The sequence below is a fragment of the Haliotis rubra genome, unplaced genomic scaffold, assembly GCF_003918875.1.
Source record: "Haliotis rubra isolate DU_JTF1 unplaced genomic scaffold, ASM391887v1 Scf1381, whole genome shotgun sequence".
Taxonomy (NCBI): Eukaryota; Metazoa; Mollusca; class Gastropoda; order Lepetellida; family Haliotidae; genus Haliotis; species Haliotis rubra.
In genome coordinates, this window is record NW_025765316.1 from 78,845 (window position 1) to 100,899 (window position 22,055).

General features: G+C 38.5%; 2 protein-coding genes and 1 long non-coding RNA gene across 5 annotated transcripts in view; 2 read left to right on the top strand and 1 right to left on the bottom strand.

Moving 5' to 3' along the window:
• LOC124268455 (GTPase IMAP family member 4-like) overlaps nt 1–6,632 on the bottom strand; it is a 21,199-nt gene extending 14,567 nt beyond the window's left edge. Inside the window, exon 1 of one of the 3 annotated variants that reach the window (XM_046703422.1) lies at nt 6,437–6,576. The gene's annotated coding sequence lies outside the window, so the exon portion shown is untranslated. Of the gene's footprint in view, nt 1–6,436 lie in introns of all 3 variants that reach the window. The other 2 variants (XM_046703421.1, XM_046703423.1) reach the window with 2 other exon arrangements.
• The window catches only part of LOC124268464, a 22,346-nt gene extending 1,131 nt beyond the window's left edge, over nt 1–21,215 (top strand). The window contains exons 2-4 of the long non-coding RNA XR_006896282.1: nt 9,517–9,527; nt 10,525–10,528; nt 21,205–21,215. This is a non-coding gene — a long non-coding RNA (uncharacterized LOC124268464). The remainder of the gene's footprint in view (nt 1–9,516; nt 9,528–10,524; nt 10,529–21,204) is intronic.
• On the top strand, nt 6,673–8,846 carry LOC124268460 (GTPase IMAP family member 9-like). The gene is made up of 2 exons (XM_046703436.1): nt 6,673–6,773; nt 7,542–8,846. Exon 2 carries the CDS (start codon nt 7,619–7,621, stop codon nt 8,843–8,845), a length of 1,227 nt encoding a protein of 408 aa, XP_046559392.1. The 5' UTR covers nt 6,673–6,773; nt 7,542–7,618; the 3' UTR covers nt 8,846.
• Nucleotides 21,216–22,055: the final 840 nt, after the last annotated feature.

Sequence of the window (22,055 nt, forward strand, 5' to 3'; positions counted from 1 at the left end):
AGCCATTGGCGACAGAAGAGAAATCTAGCCATAAATTAAAAGCACACATATTCTACGATTAAAAACCTGGTACACTTAAATTGACTAAATGTTTTTGGGACTTACGTACCCTCTCAGGAGGACAATAATTTTACAATACTTCAACCCCCTTTGAGGGTACAGCCACTAACAATATCAGTTACTAATTTAAATTACCAATAATAAAATATTTATCTATTTACAAATCAGTTAACAAATCTAATTCTCTTAAAAATGCAATAATTAAATGAGAACTAACATTATTAAAAAGATCCTTCATAGTCTTTACTTTGAAATAGTTATCCCTTGTGATGGAATATTCGATGCAGTCAAGCAAGACATGCTTGACTGTGATTTCTTCATCACAAGGGATGCAAAACGGAGGATCTTCGCCTTTAAGCAAATATTCATGGGTATACCTTGTATGGCCAATGCGACATCGCCGCATAATGACCTCTTCAAATCTGGACTGACAACCCAAGTAAGTGTAACCGATATAGGGTTTTATTGCATGTAATTTATTGATACCTACTTGGGTGTCCACTTCTTTGCATCAGATCACGGATGTAAGATCTAATGCAAGCTTTGTAATCAGAGTATGGGAGCAGAAGTGGTGTCACAGATTTGGTGAGTGCTGCCTTAGCAGCAATATCAGCCATCGTGTTCCCAGAAATGCCAACGTGGCTGGGTAACCAACAAAAGACGATGTCGCATTGGCCAGTAGCAAGCTCATTATACAATTCAATAATTTCTAATAAAAGTGGATGTTTGCAAGAAAGATTTTTAATAGCCTGAAGACACGAAAGAGAATCTGAAAAGATGATATATTGTTTATATTTACGGTGTTTATTAATATATTTAAGAGCTGTTAGTATTGCGTTTGCTTCTGCTGTGAAAATTGAACTGTCATTGGGTAGTCTGGAAGATATTGTTTTGGACCCAATGACAGTGGCACAAGCAACCGCGCCACCATCCTTGGATCCATCTGTATATAAGGATTTATAGGTATTATATTTATTTCTTAATTGACTAAATTCTTGTTTATACTGTAAATCATTAGTTTCGGATTTTTTAAATGTGGTTAATGTTAAGTCAACGTCTGGCCTCACCAATTGCCAAGGAGGAGAAGAAAGAAGACGAGAAGGAGATATATTCTCCAGCTCAATGCCGGCAGCAGAAAGGAATGGTTTAATTCTGTGCCCAAGAGGCGGAACAAGAGAAGGCTTTTTTGTTATACAAATCCTCATAAAGAGGAGTGAAGATGCAGTGAAACGCAGGGTTAGATTCGTTAGAATATAGCTTCGTAATATACTGTAATGATAATTTTATACGGCGTTGGGTAAGAGAAGGCTCATCTGCCTCGACGTAGAGACTGTCAACAGGAGATGTTCTGAAGGACCCAAGACAAAGTCTCAGACCTTGATGGTGGACTGAATCTAAGAGTTTTAGGTTGCTTTTGCAGGCTCCACCATAAACAATGGAACCATAATCAAGCTTCGAGCGGACAAGTGATCTGTAAAGGTGTAGGAGCGTAGCTTGATCCCCTCCCCACCTTGAATTAGACACGACTTTCAATAAATCAAGTGCCTTCAGGCATTTAGTTTTGAGAGATTTGATATGCGGAAGAAAAGTTAAATGGGAGTCGAAAATGAGACCTAAGAACTTGGCCTCCTTCACAACCTTGATGGGAGTGCCATTTAAAAACAGTTCTGGGTCTTTATGTGGTTTATATTTACGGCAGAAATGTATGCAATTAGTTTTGGATTTAGAAAATTTAAAGCCGTTTTCAAGACACCATTTATTTATTTTGTTTAAACACAGCTGCAATTGACGTTCAATAGTATGCATATTTTTACCACGACAAGAAATATTAAAATCATCCACAAAAAAGTGATCCATCAATGGAGTCGTTTAAAACTTTAGCTAAACTGTTAATCTTTATGCTAAATAAAGTGACAGACAAAATACTGCCCTGTGGGACACCCTGATCCTGATTGTAATGATCAGATAGGGTTGAACCCACGCGGACTTGAAATTGCCTGTCAGATAAAAATTCGGCTATAAACTGAGGCAAACGGCCCCGTAAACCAAAATCATGTAAATCTTTTAAGATGCCGTACTTCCATGTCGTGTCATAAGCTTTTTCTAGGTCGAAAAAGATTGACACTGCATGTTGCTTGTTAATAATGGCATTCTTAACAAATGATTCCAGTCGAACTAAATGGTCAATGGTACTGCGATTTTTACGAAAACCACATTGAATATTTGTGATTAAATTATTAGATTCTAGGTACCAAGTTAATCTGTTATTGATCATGCGTTCCATGGTCTTGCAAACGCAGCTAGTCAAGGAAATGGGCCTATAATTAGATGGATCGGTATGATCACGTCCAGGTTTGGGTATGGGTACAACGATGGCATCACGCCAGGATGAAGGAAAGTTACCAGTTGTCCAAATTGCGTCAAAAAATATTCAAAAGTGTCTCTAGACATGATTCAGGTAAATGTTTTAGGAGTTGATAATGAATACCATCAGCTCCTGTAGCAGTATTATGAGCTTGTTCAAGAGCATTATGAAGCTCATGAATAGAAAAGATTTCGTTGTAATCTTCCCCGTTATCTGAATGAAAATTTATATTTTTCTTCTCCTGCTGTTGTTGGTATTTTTGAAAGTTAGGAACATAGTTAGACGAGGATGAATGTTTCGCAAGTGTTTCACCCAGTTTATTTGCAATATCAGATTTATTAGTTACCAATTGATCTCCAGATTTTAGATGGTGTATGCTGGATTTATTACCCTTACCTTTAATTTTCTGGATCATGTTCCAAACCTTTGACATCGGCGTTCGTGAATTAATCTTTGAAACATAATTTCGCCAAGATTGGCGTTTATTTTGTTTAAAAGTACGCCGGGCTTTAGCATTTAAAATTTTAAACTTATTTAAATTATGGACCATTGGATGGCGACGGAAATACTGTTCAGCTTTCTTCCGTGCCTTCCTAGCTTGTTTGCAATCAGCTGTAAACCATGGTTTACGTATGTGAGGATTTGCAGAGGACTTCGGAATACACTCATCCGCTATCTCATGAAGGTAGTCGGAGAAACGTTTAATAGGGTCGGGGACATCAATAAACATATCAGGATTTAGTTGATTACTGCAAAGAGTTTCATAAAGAACCCAGTCAGCTTTAGCAAAATTCCATCTTGCTGACGGAGGAACATCAGATGGTGTCACAGATGTTAATATGGTAGGAAAATGGTCACTACCGCATAGGTCATCATGAACTGACCATTCGAATTCACTCAGCAGATTAGAGTCAACCACCGACAAATCTAGGCAAGAGTAAGATCCTGTCGCAGGATGTAGATATGTATGAGAACCATCATTTAAAAGGCATAAATCATTATTAAGGAACATTTCCTCAAGCAATTTTCCTCTGGTATTGATGGCAGTACTACCCCAGAGAGGGTTATGGCCATTTAAATCTCCCGTGATAACACAGGGCTTAGGAGCTGGTCATAAAGTGCTTGAAGATCAGACTGTTGAAGAGAATAAGATGGTGGTATATATATAGAACATAATGTGAAAACAATATTTAACGTTATGCGTATAGCAACAGCCTGGAGAGGAGTATTTAGCGGAACAGGACTGTGAATGATACCCTGCCTCACCATAACAGACGATCCTCCAGAGGACTTGTCCCCCGGAGGAGAAAAACGATGATATGAATCATATTGTCGTAGGTCAAAATTATCATTGTGTTTAAGGAAGGTTTCCTGTAAACAAAATACTGAGGGTTTAAAATCCTGAATGAATAGTTGGAGATCATTCATGTTTTTCCGAAGTCCTCTACAATATTCCATTGTATTATATCAGCAGAGTAGCTCATGGAGGTTCAACTGGAGGTCGTGAGCCGTGCGAATGTCCTTTACGCTGCACTGGTAGCGATGGGGAGACATCCATAGCAAGAGGTTCAAAGGTGTTGTGAACCTCCGCAGGAACTAACAATGGGGAAGGCACCTCAATATGTTTAAGGGCCCTGGATTCTTTTTTTCTTTGTTTTTTCTCTTTTCTCGTAGGTGAAACGTTGGTTTTCAATCCACTGATTGGTTCAGGTCGTGATTCCAATACGGGCAAAGTGACTGAAAGAGCTGTATTTTGCAGCTGAGGTTCAGTTTGCGAAGCTGATGAAACGAATTTAGATGGTGTGTTGTTGTCTTCAGCGTCAACTGGATACAAGTGTGTCTGTCCATTTGACAGCCAGCTATTAGGTGTTTGACATCCTGTATCCACTTTTGTAATAGATGAGACAGCGGCAGAGTATGTCAGTGTAGAAGTGGATAGAGACGACTCGTTTGCAACCAATCTCTTTGCTTCAGTGAATGATATATCATTACTATATTTCAATTTGAGAATTTTAGTCTGCGTAAGAAAAGCAGGACATGACTTTGAAGAGGACATGTGTTCACCACTGCAGTTAGCACATCTGATGGTATCAGTGCAGTCAGTGCTGACATGCTTCTTACTGCAGCGGGCGCAAACTGGTGAGCTACGACAGGATTTAGCCCCATGGCCAAACTGCTGACATTGAAAACAACGTAGTGGATGAGGTATATAAACGTCTACCCCTAAGTTGAAGTATCCAGCTTTGATAGAAGATGGAATCTTTGAAAGCCCAAAAGTGAACAGATACGTATTGGTCTGAATAATATTGTCACCATCTTTCCTACTAAACCGTTTCACAGATGTGACACATTGTGACTTCAGTTCAGATAGGATCTCATCTTCAGACATATCGGAGAGGCATTTTGCACGATCACGTACGATACCTCTACACGAATTGAGCGTTTTGTGGATCGAGACAGCAATCTCAGTGGTAGCAAAGTGATGAGCTTTAAGAAGATTCAGAGATTGGTGTCTCTTTGCACATTCCACAAGCAGGGAACCAGAGCGGAGACGAGTTACATTTTGACTGTTCCACATATGCCTTCGATGGATTTTGAAATAACAAATGGATTAAGTTTGAGGGGCGCACCATCCATTCCATTCACGACCAGAAATCGTGGCCAAGAATCAACAGTGTACAAAGATTCTTCATCAGAAGACGTTCCAGCGTCAGTGTCAACGTGCCGTCTTTTAGTTTTGGATCGTGAACCAGTGAGTAATTGGGTAGCCATGATAATAAAGGAAATTCAACACCCCTGCTCCCCACCCGCCATGGAGTGTCAACAAGGACGGAGTTGCAGTGGAAACCGACTGCAACACCAGGGCTACAAGGATGCTATACTCCAGCAAAAAGGACACAGGTAGCTATAATAGTCAAACAGTGTAAAAGGTCAGGCTGGTCCGGCCCTAGACAATTAACTGATGACAAATAGAACCCGGAGGTCATTAAAACCAGATTGGCCCATGAGCCACCGCCTTCTGGCATACGGGGGTTGAAGGGCGCTTAGCGTGACCCAGCACCCACCACGAGGAGGTGGCCCTTCACGGGTGCCTCAAATAGGTGAAGTTGGCGACAGGGTATATATGTATAGGGCTGTATACATACACATGTACACGATGTACATCCACGTACATGGATCAGCAGTGTGGATTAAAGTATATTGTGAAAAATGTTTATCATCCAAAACTGTGTTCCACAGGAGATATCGCTTGTGTGAGATCAAACGATATCTCCTAGGAGATATCGTTTTGACAGTAGATTTTGTACAATGCCCTAACAATGCTATGATGTCATGTACTTGATGACGTCACAATGCTATGACATCGCTGCACTGCAAGTCTAATGGCAGTACCATGTTCAGAGATGTACATTTTTCATTGAAAATTAATGAAGAGTGATTTTGGATGATAAATAGAATCTCACCCTCGTGTCTTCTGATATCAAATATATCAACACTCGTTGATAAAAGTAAAAATATCCTGGCAAGCCTCGGATATTTGTAACTTTATCAACTCGTGTTGATATAATTGATATCAGAAGACACTTGGGTGAGATTCTCTATGTATCAGTTGCGTGTTCATGTGGTATCAAACTTTGGAACACAACTAGGACTGAAAGTTTGATAACGGCATAGGGATCTGTACACGGTGCTTTGATAGCATATTAACGATCTGCACATTGTGTTTACATTATCAACCGTCAACACACACAGCACATACAAAGCACACACACAAAGCACACACAAAGCACACACTCAAACGCACTATATATACATATATTTATAATGATAGTGAAAGGAAAAGTTAAAAAATAACTGATAAAACAGCCGTAAATTGGGTGATAATCTTGTGATCTGTGATAATGAGAAATTTTGAGGTTAAGTGGTAATATACATCATATTTCAATGACATTGAAATGCTTGTCACCACAGGCCCATACAATTCATGCCCAGATAACCATGGTTACTTACCGATACACTCTACAACTGATTCCTTGGGAATATATTTCTCTCCCCGGGAATACAAACCTCCACAAAAGCAATCAGCGATAGCAGGGTGTATTGCGATGACTCACTAACCTCTATCTAACGACACGGTACACCTATTATAAAAGGTGCAGAGACGTGCAGTCTCTTTGTCGTTTCTGTCTGCATCGCCAAGATAAACTCACTGTGATCTCCATAACAACTCTCCCACAACAGCTGTGCTGGGTATTCCCAGTCTCAAAATAGAGTGTTGTCATATTTTATATGTTCAAACAGCGTTATAATATTATTCCACACAAAGGACGAGTGCTGCTCGACGAAGGTACGTACATACCTGTCGTTATTAATCATTGTTTAGGATCGGTGTTTTGCATAATTTCCGATTCGATCTTACTTCCAATCGATAGCATATGGTTATGGTTATTATGGTGTTTGAAAGGCTGGTTTTGTGGGACGAGCCAGGGACGGCCACTGTGTGTTGATAGCTGGCAGGATGGATAGGTTGTATTTTCACTGTGGTAGACTGGTTATGGTTCGGTGGACTGTACTGTGAGAACAGATCACTAACACTACGGATATAGACAGAACGATGTTCAACAGAGGCAATGCAGTTACCTGATTGTCTTGTTTGTTTAAGGAGTACTGCTGTGTAGCAGTAAATGCTGATATGTTGTAGGCACATTGTGTGACTGGCGGGTCCCATCGGTAGGACAGGACATTACTGCAAACACCTGGTGTCATTACCGATTTTTAGTAGTCCATTCTCTTTATAGTCACATCCATTTTGACCTTTGCACAAATGGAACCATTTCTTAGGGTAGTCAAAACTGAGTATATTTTGCACTGACGTTATACGTTTAACAGTGTGTATAACCCGTTCGCGCTAGAGTAGAGGCTGTCTTGATTATCAAACGAAAAACACCGTGAAAGGGCTATGTGGGGGTAAAAATAATAAACAATGGCTCACTAAAGTAATGTAATTCAAATTAAGAATTATCATCACAATGATAAAGCCAATTAGACCCATGGCTTTATAAACTACAATGTTGATATTTTCGAAAAACCAACAAATATTATTCTTTATTTCCAGGGTTAAGCACACCTTGATTACTGACAAGTTGGGAGTTCCGTTCTTTGGGTGATCAAGAAATCCCCGATTCTGCCAGCATGGACAGACGAATTGTATTCCTCGGCCGAACTGGTTCTGGTAAGAGCACAACGGGAAATAACATCCTCCAAAAACAAGTCTTTGCTTCAAGCTCTTGTGGGTTATCGGTGACAAAGCAATGTCAAAGAGGAACTGCCAGAAGGAATGGAGTAAACATCGAGTTAGTTGACAGTCCGGGGTTATTTGATACAGGAATGAGTAATGAACTTGTTACTAAAGAAATCGTCAAATGCATTGCCATGACAGCCCCTGGCCCCCATGTTTTTGTGATGGTTCTGCGCATCGATCGTTTCACCAAAGAAGAACAAAACACCGTAGAACATTTTAAGGATGTCTTTGGTGGGGAAATGCTGAAACACCTCCTGGTCCTTTTCACTAGAAAGGATGACCTCATTGCTGATGGTAAGTCGATCGAAGATTTCATTCACGCATCACCAGAACCGCTGAGAGAGCTTCTAAACTCTTGCAATAATCGTTATATTGCTTTCAACAACAGGGGTTCGGAGGTGGAAAAAGATCGGGACGTTCAAAACTTCCTGAGTCTGGTGGACAGGACTGTTAGAGAAAATGGCAACACATATTACACCAATGAAATGTACGAGGAAGCTGAACGGGCTATGAAGAGGAGAGAGGAGCAACTTAAGAAGGAGCACCAGGAAGATGTGGACAGGGAAAGAAGACAGATAGAAGATGAATGTCGAGAGAGGCTACGAGAAACGAACAAGAACGCAGACGATATGGTGCAAACTCTACAAGCGAAAATCGCAGAACTGGAACAGGCAAAGCAAAACGAAAGCGAACCACAGAGTGTTATAAAGGAACTGCAAGGTGAATTAAAGGAGATCAAACAATTGCTGGCTGATGTGAAGAAGGATGCCGAGGAACAGAAAGCTAAAGCAGAAAAAGACGCTGCTGAAAGAACACTCCAATGTCAGTCAGTGACGCCCGATTTCAGAGAACAGGCAAAGCAGGAAGTTAACAAAAACCAAGAGAGGGCCATGGCTGTTTTGAAGTTCTTAGGAGACACTGTGTTCCAAACAGTTTGCAAAGCAATAGGTGATGCTGTTGCTAAGGGTTTGGGAGAAGTAATAGGGGCTCGATTTCAAAAGGCAACTGACAAAATCAAGATAAAAAAAGAAAACCCCAACACAGCTGGTGTCAAAACTGGCGAAAAGGCAAATTCCAAAACGGAAAAGAAGGCGAGTGATAAGGAGAAAAAGAAATAGATGCGATGGATTACATGGCACGTTGTGTTAAAGAAGAAGTGATGTTTTACCGGACTGAAGAAACTAAACGTATCTCGTGTCCAGTAAGGAGTTTGAATTCTACCAGTAAGAGCAAATTATTCCATCAACCCTGCTTTTGTACTTGACATAATATTTACTGACGCAGTATGGAAGATGGGATGTGTTCTTCGTCGAATACAAAATTATTTCTGAATTGCCATGCCATATTATCTACAGTCTATGGACCGCCTCCGTGATGTAGTGGTAAGAGCGTCCGCCCGGAGAGCGGAAGGTCGCGAGTTCTATCCCCGACCGCGTCATACCAAAAGACGTTAAAATAAGGTACTTGTGATCCGTATCGTGTTTCATCCTGCAATAAATGATTAATTAACACTTACTGATTTAAAAATTATACTTAATTGTGAATAAACACATGTTCTCTTTTTATTCACTCTTTGTTCTTTTGCACTCCGATTGTGCACAAGCAATGTATCCGAAACTGTATTCACACACACACACACACACACACACACACACACACACACACACACACACACACACACACACACACACACACACACACACACACACACACACACACACACACACACACACACACACACACACACACACACACACACACACACACATACATACATACATAAACATAGTGTACTGACATGTGATAACTAAAAATACACATTTTCCTCGGGATCTAAGAAACGATCTCGAGAAATGAAACGTTTATTTACGACGGGTTATAGGCCCCTTAAGTAGGATTAGATGATGTCATTGGGTCGAGCAACTAGTTGAAACGCAATGTGTCTCACGATGGTCACGTGGAGTGTTCAGAAGGCAGACATTGGACTGTCAGACAGAAAAGGCGAGAAACAGATATGGTGTTTACCGAGGTGTTTAGCAGACAGATGGGCACATACATATACAAACACTCACACCCATGTCTGTCTGTCTGTATGTATGTCTGTATACACGCATACATACAACATCAATATCTGCATATACTACTCATATTATCTATATACTTTCTCTATATACGGTATGACCTGTATAGTCTCTCTATATATGTGTTGAGCACTGACAGGACCGAAGTACAACTGTCTGAATTACACACGTCAAGTCAAAGATGTTATTGTACAAAAGGCCTCCGGCCCATATACATTGGAGTTATACATATACATTATACATATGGTGCAATAAGTAGTAATTAGTGATCCAGACAGCAAATCATGATACAGGCAGTAAATTATGTACAAGTAGTGAAATACGATGGACATACAACACTTTTTATCAGATTGTTACGTGTAATAAGAGCATAATTGATATAGTACGACAGCTTTATTATTACATGCTGGTCAGTTGATGAAAAAGTAGTTTAAATGCTAATGTAGGTGGCTTACGTAGATAATATTCAGCTATATATTTCGTACGTAAATCTTTATACAAAGGACATACAAGCAAAAAATGGATTTCATTTTCCACATCTATATTACACAATGGGCACATTCTCTTGCATCGTTCAATATAAAAACGTCTTCCTTCGTTTACCATTATGTTGATCAAACCTAACCTAAAACGTATAAATGGATATCTTAATTTCTTTGATGTTAAAAACGACAGATATTTCTCCGGCTGGAGTAGTGATTTGTATATTCTGTAAGAGTCGTACCGTGAACTATTATGTATTACTGAATGCCATTCTTGATTAAACATATTAAGACTTCTTTCTCGAAACTGAGTTAAAAACAAACTTGCATCACCGACTGACTGACTTAACCATACAAAAACATAACCATGTGAAAACAGAAGATTTCTTACATAAGATGCCCACGTCACTTTACCAATGTTGTCCAAATGAACAAGCATGTTATAAGCCTTTTTGGGTAATCTATGTTCTTGCATAAACAATATCTTAAACCAGAACTTTATACATCGAATATGAGCATTTATATACAGGGGATACCTCCCACATTCACCGTACACCATACAATTCGGTGTAGAGGGTCCTACATTTAAAAATTTCTTACAGGCCATCAGATGTATTTTTTCTATGCATTCATATCTCTGGAATCCCCAAATCTCGGATCCATACAAAAGAATAGGCTGAATTTGACAATCAAATAGTTTAAAGTAAATACTGGGCGTCAACACACCAATTTTACACAAGGCAGATAAAAGACTTATCAATGCTTTCTTAGCTTTCAATGATAATTCGGTAACAGATATTTTCCAGTTCATAGCAGATGTAAACTTAATACCAAGATAAGTGTAATGATCAGAGACAATTACAGGTTGGTCATTAAAGGACCACCTTTCTTTAGAAGATATCCAGCCACCTTTTCTAAATATAACAATATTAGTTTTATCTAGGTTAACGGATAAATCCCATGTTTTAGTATACCGTTCCAAAATATTTAACTGGGTCTGTAGTCCAACTACAGATTCTGATAAAAGAATTACGTCATCAGCAAATAAAAGAATAAAAAGTTCTAAGAGATCTGGAAATAGTTGGATGCCATGCTTACCATTTGCAATGATATCGTAGTACAATTCGTTGATAAACAGGGAAAATAGAATTGGACTCACAACACATCCTTGTCTTAAGCCAATGGGGCAGTCGAAAAAATCAGTCTTATCATCACCACAACGTACACAAGCTATCACATTAGTATACATTGCTTTTAAAATTGAATACATTCTACCTTTCAGGCCAGCATTACTTAAAGAGTACCACAATTTAGAACGATTGACAGAATCAAATGCTTTACGGAAATCAACGAAAGCTACATATAATTTACGCTTACGACGAGATAGACATTTCTGGGCTAGTGCAAATAGTGTAAAGATATGATCAGAAGTTGAATATTTCTTTCTAAAGCCTGCTTGTGATTCGGGAATTTTATCTGTCATACTTGCCCATTTAGTGAGTCTGTTATTTAGAACAGATGTAAAGACTTTACCTAAAATACTCATAAGGGAGATTCCTCTATAATTATCTGGATTGGTGACATCACCTTTCTTATGTAAGGGAACAATAATTGATCGCGCCCAACAACGGGGGAAAATACCATTTTCAAACAATTTATTAAAGCACTTATTCAAAAAGGTCACGATAACAAACTCTGAACTTTTAAGCATTTCCACCACGACGAGGTCAAGACCAGCTGATTTTCCATTTTTCAAATGCAATAACGCTTCTGATATTTCATTATCTGTTATGGGTGAGTCTAATACAAGTGAATCGACGTCTGACATATCTGCAGTTAAAATATCTGGTGTTGCATCATCCTGCAAAGGACAATCATCAAAAGAATCATTAAAAACAAAATCATTACGAAATACATTTTTAAAATGATTTAACCATTCCGCTTTCGGAACTACATTTTTTCGTGTTGGTCGACTTTTTTAAATATCTGATTTGTTTCCAAAATGAGGTCGGGCTTTTTGTTGCCTTTGTTAAGTTGTCGACATTTCGTTTACTCAGGTCCGATTTAAATCTTCTACAGCAGTTTCTGTATATATTACGTTCTTTACAATATAGTTTTCTATTGATATCGTTACGTTTACGTCTAAATGTCTTTAGAGATTTTCGTGCAACCCGCCGTGCAGCCTTACACTCAGCATTTAAGAGTGGATTGTTTCGCGGCGGTGCGCTCGATACACGTTTCTTCATACAGCTTGCAGAATCTAAAATCATACTTACAAAATCATCAATAGCATCTTCTATATTACTATCAAGTTTATTAAACACCGACTGGAAACCAGCTGCAGTTCTCTCTTGAAGATTTCCTAAAAAAAGTCTTACATAAAGACTCATTCCACACATTTTTTTCATTAGAGGAGATATCCGCTGTTGATTTACCTTTAATCATGTTCATTTTAGGAAATCGGCATTTGAGCTCTAAAGGCAGATGATCGGAATCTAATCGATCACCTATATTCAACATACTTATATATTCAAAGAGATCAGGAGAACAGATGAAATAATCATTAAAGAACCACTAAACTTTCTTTTTTGTTACTCTTTTAACCATTACATATGAAAGATTTGTGGTTAGTCTTATGCGGAACACCAAATTTATTCTTTAAAAACTTGTGGTTAATTAATACCGAGCGATTAAAAGTGGCCAAAAAGTCGCCTGCTTCCCTCTCGCCCGCCAACGAAACCACAGACAGGTTACGTAACTCTGTCGCCAGAGCACTGCAGTGACGTCATATGAGGAACGATTTTCAGTTAGTTGTATAGAAAGTGTGTAGCACGCTCATCATTTTGATGATTTCTCGACATGAACGACGACATGCCGAATCGTTGCTTTGTCGTCAATTGCTCCTAGGGGTCGGGTGATGGTGTCACCATGCACAGATTTCCACAGGACCCCGCAGTTCGTGCTAAATGGGTTATGTTTGTGAGTGCGAAGCGAGCGTTGTGGAAGCCTGAAACGATATCTTACTTGTGTTCAGATCGCTTCACGGAAGTTAAAGAATCAAAACTACTTACTAGTTATAGTAAAATATGTATATGATTGATGACCATAAAGATTTTCCAAAACACAACTTGTAACATAACGATTTCTTCCTCGGAAGTGAGGTTGTGGTCGAAGTAACAATAATATTGTAAGTAGTATTATATTGACACCCACCTCGCTGCCAGGAGAGAAATTGTTTTGTTATACGCTATGTCATGCAAAATCCTATTGGCTATCAGTAAAATACATATTTTACTACCAGTGAAAGTAGTTTTGATTTTGTAACTCGGTGAAAACAAACCTAAATAGCATTTATCCACAGACTGGAGGATGTTCCCGATAGGGCGCCGCCATTTTTGAAAATCGTAAAGTCTGTTAGAATTAATGAGATTATAGTTTGTTTTCATCAAGTTAGAAAATCAAAACTACTTTCTACTCGTAGTTAAATATGTATTGGAATCATAACCAAAAGGATTTTGCATTACACAACTTATAACATAACGATTTCTTCCACGGAAGCGAGGTGGGGGTCGAAGTCACAATACTGCGCGATAAATTTCTTGCTACATTCACATGGTTAATGTCCACTCACCAGTATGTAGATACTAGTCAATGTGCGTCTTTATATTTGGTCTTATAATCCTAATGAGTTTATTATCATACTTTTATGCATTTTGAAACTAAATAAAAAGCTGACGATCTGCTGATACTTATAGTGAATTTATAACAGAACTGTAATATCTAGACATTTTATAGTTTGCCAATGTGAATCATAATTCGCACACACACCCTAATGTATGTTGTCTGTCTCATTACACTTCATGGCGAAAACAATGATTCTGTTGAATGCTACGACAAATGAATAAAAAACAAAATGCAAATATTAAAATTAAAACAGATTAAAGTTATAGGAACAATATCAGGCCATTACCTTGTTTGAGGAATGTATCCATCAATATCCACAAAACTGTTCCAAATGATGTGTCTTTTAACAGTTTAATATACGAAAAAGTGATAAATCTTTTCAGGTATTGGTGTATAGTCTCATTGGTCACCCAAGATAGCACACCTGGCAACTAATTGCATAATGTCCGCCTTTCATTAAAAACAGTAATTTAGTTAGCCAATAATGGGCAATCAATCAATGTATTGCCGGTCAATCCTTTGAAAGAAGGACGTTGTTTTTACGCAGACACCGACACGGCAGAGTGTATTCAGTATAGATTAGTAAATCTACATACATAAACACTACCTTTTGACAAATCCGCTGTGTAAGATAAAAGTAATTAATCAATCAGCGTGTTATCGGTTAATCCTTTGATCGATGTTTATAATGTTGAATATTTACTCCAGACACAAGAAATGCCAAATGGGAACCTTTGTCGGGTAATCTAAGTGTGTTACCACTAATTATACCTGTTATAAATTCATTAACTGACCATCAAGTGAATGATGACAAATAACATGTGTAGGTTTATACCGCCTAACACGGGTTACAACAAGGGAGTATTAATTGCTGTATTGCATGTGAAAACTTAAGGGCCGACATTGTTTTGAGAATACAAACAGATTTTTACATGACATGATTAAATATCGAGGTAAAAAAACACAGAAATGGGATCAATTTGGATCAGTCATTATACAAATAGGGCCTAACGACGACAATCAATTTTGACAGAAGCGTCTATGAAAACAAGTTGTAACTCGGAAACTAGGCAAAGCAGGAGACAAAATTAAATGCCAGTAGATTGTGAGAACATATAGCTTTCATTTTCCACAACAATTGTCACGATTTCAGGTTTATACAAGCTTGTAAACAAGATAATTTACCCCCTAAAATGTAGATGAATTCTGCATCGGCCCTCAAAGCTATTCCTCATATGACGTCACAGAGTCGCGCCGCTCTGATTGGTTGAAATTTCGTTCGCGGGTGAGAATTGTGCACTGTTGTCAAAAAGGTCGATTTAAGTCAATTAAAGGTCGAAATGAGTAATTTTAATGACGGGGTTTCATTTATAACGATGCCAGTTAGTGATTTATGTATTTTTACCCCCTAGGGTTTATGTGACCTTTAACACTACAGGCATGCTGTCCGACAAAAGTATATTCACCTTGTTCATCTCCAAACACTCTACCATTGACAATAAATAAATGAAATGCATAACACATGTCTATCAAAATTTGTCCGAATCTATTTATGACCTTACCATGTGATTTACGATCCCCAACAGGGATATCCTCCTCGTCATCAAATATGTTGGTGACGTTTCTATCATCGACACATGTCACTTGGGGGTTGTTACTCTCTCCTGTTCGCGCGTTCATGTCGCCACAAAGTACAATATGGGAATCTCTAAACTCAGACAAATTAGAAAGTAAAAATTGATCAACATTATCAAGACTACATTTTGTGTGAGTCTTATAGTAGGATGAACCCACTGGTGGGATATATGTACATATCAAGTTAATATCTTTATCAGTTGCAAATATCGACTTACTGAATTTTATACATATAAAATTGTCAAAATCAGATTTCAACAACTTACACGATTTGCTGACAGATCGATGAACACCTACGCAGACACCACCAGAGAGTCGACCATACTCGGACAGTTTGATTGCTGGGCTATAAAAGATATCGTAGTCATGCAACCAATCAACATCGGAAATATTGTCAACAAATATTTCTGCAAGAAATACAATTTTGAAAAGACGTAAATAATTCAAAAAGTCATTTTCATTGATTTTGGAATTTAAACCATTCACATTCCAAAAAAGAAACTTAATAGTTCCATCACAACACCGATATTCAGAATCGTCAGAGGGTTCACAATGTTTATCTACACCGGTGTCACGGCCACAGGGACCGTGTGAAATATGATCCGGGCTTCGGCCGACTTCCTATTTCGACACGATGGGAGACGTTGGTTCGGTATCTGTACTTGATGTTACAATGCGCCGTCTCTTTTGACTGGTTTTCTGTGATGTCGACGTCGTGGATTCTGTAGCTAAACAAGGTTTCGTTATCAGCTTGCTATTTTTAAAGAAGCCAAACTGGTTGGTACCCTTTAGCGTTTGAAGTTTTTGTCGTTGACGTGTCATGAACATCGTCTGTGTCATGTTGTATTCAGCACGAGGATGTCTGCTCGCCTCTGGAGATCAAATGACATGCTCATGGCACACAGACATGCAGGCAAATCACTTCCACATATATGTTCCGCGAAGCGTAATTCTACGCGTTGACAATTCACTGGTCGAGATAAAATATATAATATACAGTTACTGAACAGGTACTGAACAGTAACTGATTATGTATACGTGTGGGGTGGTGGGGTAACCTTGTGGATTAAACGTTCGCTCGTCATGCCCAACGCCAGGGTTTGATTCCCCACATGAACACAATGTGTGGAGACCATTTCTCGTGTCTCCTGGCCGTGATATTGCTGGAATATTGCTAAAAGCGGCGTAACACTCAACTCATTCACTCACTCGCGAGTCCCAAAACTTTCAAAGTAAATTTAAACTTACCGTTTTTTTAAACAGACAATCCATGAACATGACACGTTTATTATAAAAGGCAGCATCATATTAGCCATTTCAGCAAGAACATATTTTAAACATATCAGTCTATCAATTCATGTATTTTTAAAACTGTGGAAGATTTCGAGCTGATCCGATTAAGATGTCCAGCACCCAGTTAGATTTGTTTCTGTGTTTAAAGTTCTATTTAGACTGCATACCATTGTAGAAATACTTAAACATTCAAAGAGGGAATAATGCTTGATATTTTGCAGAAAAGGGGTTTGTTTTTACCTCAAGTCAACATAGAACTGCGTTTCGTAAACACATGGGGTATTCTTATCGTACGCGTGTTTGTATTGAATGTCAAATATAGATTAATGATATGGTTGTAATTCATCCTTTAGTATACACAATCGCCATTCATGAATATAGGTGTGTATATCTTGACACAATTTCACGAATGGACGAATTAATGATGCTATGAGGAAATACATTGGGTACCCAATACAGTGGATTAAGAGAAACAGCTCAGCGGTGGACTTTCTCTAAAGCTGACTGGTCTGCATTTACTGCTTTGTGATCTGACACTATCACGCCAGCTATAAATTCGATTGACCTTGAACAGTTTCATAACTGCTTTGTTTCTAACATTATTAACGCTGCTACTAGAACCATAGGCAGAAGTTCAGGTAAAACGTCCTCTTAAACCGCCAGTATGTTGGTGGACGGATGCGTGTCAATCAGCACATGATGCTAGGAAGAGGGCAAAAAAACTGGTTGAAAAATCAGCTTTACCATCTGACTTGATAGAGTTTCGGCGCGCTTCCGCTTTCCTCAAAACGAACTGTTACTGAAGCTAAACGTTTGTCTTGGTCTAAGTACACAAGTTCCATAAATAAAAATACACCTCTTTCTCAGGTATGGAGAAAAGTGAAAATTATTTCTGGTAGTTCCTGTTCTAAACGTGCTATTCCATCTATTGGTAAAGACACACCAGCAACAACAAATACTGACAAGAGTAATGCACTGGCAGAGTCCTTTCAAAAAGTATCTTGTACAGATAACTTTAATTCAGACTTCCGGCTCATTAAAGAGTCACTTGAATCAGAGTATTCAGATATCTTACATTGCCCCACACATCATATCGCAGACTACAACTTTTTATTTAGTTTACAGGAATTAAGGATTGCCATCTCTGGACGAAAAAATACCTCTCCAGGTGACGATTTATTGTGTTATGATATGTTCAAACATCGGCCAATTATCAGCCTTGAAACTATGCTTTTACTTTTTAATCACATTTGGTTTGAAAGCAAACTTCCCATTTCTTGGAAAAAGGCAATTGTAGTTCCTATTCCAAAGCCTGGTAAAGATCCTACTCAAGCCACATCCTACAGGCCTATTGCTCTTACCTCCAACATGTGCAAAATAATGGAGAGAATGGTAAATAACCGTCTGGTTTACTTCATGGAAAAGAACAATCTCTTTTCAGGTGTCCAGTCAGGCTTTCGAAAAACAGATCTTGTGCTGATCATTTAGTGCGACTTGAAAAAATTAAAAAGGCACTAGGAAGCACTGAATATCTACTGGCTGTTTTCATGGACATTGAGAAAGCCTATGACATGTTATGGAAGGACGGTTTAGTAATAAAACTGTATAAGCTTGGAGTCTGTGGCCGCATGCTTGACTGGATACAAGATTTCTTGAGGGACAGAACTATACAAGTTCGCATTGGTATTTCTCTGTCGGATGTATACATGTTAGAGAATGGAACACCTCAAGGTATTGTAATCAGCCCAACATTATTTAATGTTATGATTAATGACCTGTTTGAGAATATCAGTGTACTGGTCGAAACATCACAGTTTGCAGATGATCGAGCGTTGTGGAAACGGTCCAGTAATTTTGACACTGTCTTTAACGGCATTCAGCAGTCTCTTAATCTTGTACAGACTTGGTGTGTCCATTGGGGTTTTAAGATTTCAGCTTCTAAATCGTCTGCAATCATTTTTACTCGGGCGAAGATTCCTCATAATTCAAAATTGGTTTTGTGCGGTTCTCATTTGGAGTTTGTGGATAAAGTCAAGTTTTTGGGACTCTGGTTTGATAACAGGCTTACTTGGAAACCTCATATAGACTATTTGATTCAGAACCTTCTGAGAAGTATTTCCAGTACCAAATCGGGTGCAGACAGGAAGTGTTTATTACTGTTGTATCGTGCCCTCATTAGATCCCGACTTGATTTCGCTTGTCAAGCCTATGGATCTGCATGTGCTACACAAAAGGCAAGACTAAAGAACTGTCGGAAATGCTAGAAAAATGCTTTTTAGCCTTGATATCTTTAGAAAGGTGATAAATGTACTCTGTTGTCAATATAACAACTCACCTATAGTGTACCAAATTTTTATTTCAATTGATTTAACATTCCCATGCATTTAAAGGGCAGTTTACAGTAGAGAATTTGGTACCAAAACAACAACTTCAGATTTTTTAAGAGTTCAACAACTGAAATCTGAAATAGTCTTTACATTTATGCATATAATACAGGTGGTGTAAAAATATAAATTAACTATGGCCAACTATTTGCAGACGATTGTTGCAAAGGTTTATAAGTTTTTGTGCTTGAAAAAGACAGAGGAAAACCTTTCATTTGTATAGAAATGGTTTATTACAGAACTTGTAGAGCTGTTGGTATGTCTTACCAACAAGTTTACAATATTGTAAACAAATCAGACAAGACAGGGACCGTCTCAAAAGCAAAACCGGGACGTAAAACCATCCTTGACAACTTTGACAAGGGAGTACTTAGACGGGCGGTCTACAAACTTTAGGAGAATAAGAATATATATTCTAAAGAAGCTACACCAGTGACTTCGTAAAATCTTTGGCCACTGTTCACAACTAGATTAAACTGACCGAATTACATCCATATTTTTGCAATGAAACATACTGTTGACATGCAAAACATATATTAAAACGTTGCACATTTCTACAATCAATCGATAAGATAAGACAAGTGATAGGATTCTTTCCAATGTACAGTAATTCGAATGTTTTTTTCACAACAAACACACATACACAAATGGTCCCTTACATAACCAATACGTATACTATACGTACACATATTCAACATTTTGAAGAAAACATCTATTGAGATGACCCTTCGCCCGAGCTTGTGCTCAGGTGTCAATTTCACTTGTCGATACCGTGCATGCTGATGACGTAACACAGACAGTTAATGTTTGTATCAAATAAAAGTAGATACAGTAAAAATAGCATCAGCAACAGATACAGTAGAAGTAGCTTCAGCAGTAGATACAGTAGAAATAACATCAGCAGTAGATACAGTAGAAGTAGCATCAGCAGAAGATACAGTATATAATGTTTGTATCAAATAAAGTCCCACTACCGCTTATTTTTCTAAGTTTTTGGCATTTTCATCAGTAAAAACGCATTTTAGGGCATGTTTCAAAATTTATTCCCTCGGTCTACATTAGGTAGATGTTTCTTAAAGTGATATTTGTTATTTAAGTAACTGTAATACCTCTGAATATGAAATATAAGTCAAAAAGCATTTTTCTAGCATTTCCGACACTACTTTAGCTGTTGTTCAGTCAAAAGCCCTACGAATATGCCTTGGAGCATTTAGAACTACCCCTGTTGAGGCTCTACATGTTGAATCGGGTGAAATGCCTTTAGATCTCAGACGTGAACTGTTAGAAGTTCGGTACATGCTTAAATTAAAATCTCTTCGAATGAAGCACCCTACTTCAGCTGTATTGGGAGATTGTGTTGAGTATTTCCTAGATCCTTGGAAAGACACTATGGGGCCTTATGGGATGCGTTCTCAGAGAACTCCTTTCCATCATTATGTACATGATGTTGCCATAGCTGATGTAAGTGTTCTGCCAAAGAAGCCACCATGGTTACTTGACCTTCCATCAGTTTATCTTGATGTCCTGGAACAAGCAAATAAATCTGAGCCAGCGCCTCGTGTTAAAGCTCTTGCCGAGGAACATATCCGAAGTTTACAGCGGATCAATGCAATGCAGATTTACACTGATGGATCTAAGTGCTCAGTGTCCTGTCGTGTTGGTGCAGGTATCTTCATAGCCACTGATAAAAGAGAAATTTCTTTACGATTAGCTGATCACTTATCTGTATTCTCTGCTGAACTTGCAGCAATCATTGAAGCTTTGCGGTGGATTAATTTTTTGAGACCTGTATCAGCGGTCATTTTCAGTGATTCTGTCAGTTCTTTACAAGCAGTTCAGACAGGTGCCTCGTTAGCAAGACAAGACTTGATCAATATTATACTCGACCTTTTTAATGAATTAAGTAAAGATCTTTTAGATGTTGAGTTTTCATGGATACCAGCTCATGTTGGAATATTTGGAAATGAAAAAGCTGATCAGTTGGCAAAAGCTGCATTAGATTTTGATGTCTCAGAACAGGATGAGACAATATTGCCCTCTCCTTCAGAATTATGCACCGTCAGTAAGACCCATGCTCAAGCGAAATGGCAACAGAGATGGACCTCATCCTTAAAAGGACGCCATCTTTATGGCATTTAGCCTTTTATAGCTAAAGCAAAATTATCCAGAAACAATCGTAGAGAAGAGGTCCTTTAACCAGACTTCGTCTTGGGCATTGTGGTCTTGGTGCATATCTAAACATTCTTAATAATGATATTCCTGCAAATTGCACAGTGTGTAATCGGCTTGATGATGTGGCTCATTTTTTGCTGCATTGCCAAAAACATGTAACATGGTGGGATCTTTGACAGCGCTTAATATTGACACCTCATTGACTGGACTGTTGTGTACAAGTAATATCACTCGCAATGATGTTCAGAATGTCATTCTTGCATACATTAAAGCGTGTGGCAGCTTAACTACTTTATAAAAGTGTATAAACTTAGCAAACCTTTATGATGGGCAAGGTGTAAATGGGCCCAGTTGCCCGAACACCTATCAGTCTTTCAATTATCTATCTATCTATCCTCGCGGCTGGCAGGTTATATAGTTGGGAGAAGATCTCCAATGAATCCTTGCAGTACAGATCCAAGAAGGCCCATTATTCCAGGTTCCCCCTCATTGACTTCTTTTCTCACCACCTCTAGAAAATCTGGCTTCTCTACCTCAAGTTTCTTAATGATCCCCCCTCTCTCTTCTTACTCTCAAACTCCATCTGTCTCTGCCTTC

Coding starts and splice junctions, on each gene's coding strand:
- LOC124268460 (XM_046703436.1), top strand. CDS start 7,619: ATGGACAGACGAATTGTATTCCTCGGCCGAACTGGTTCTGGTAAGAGC.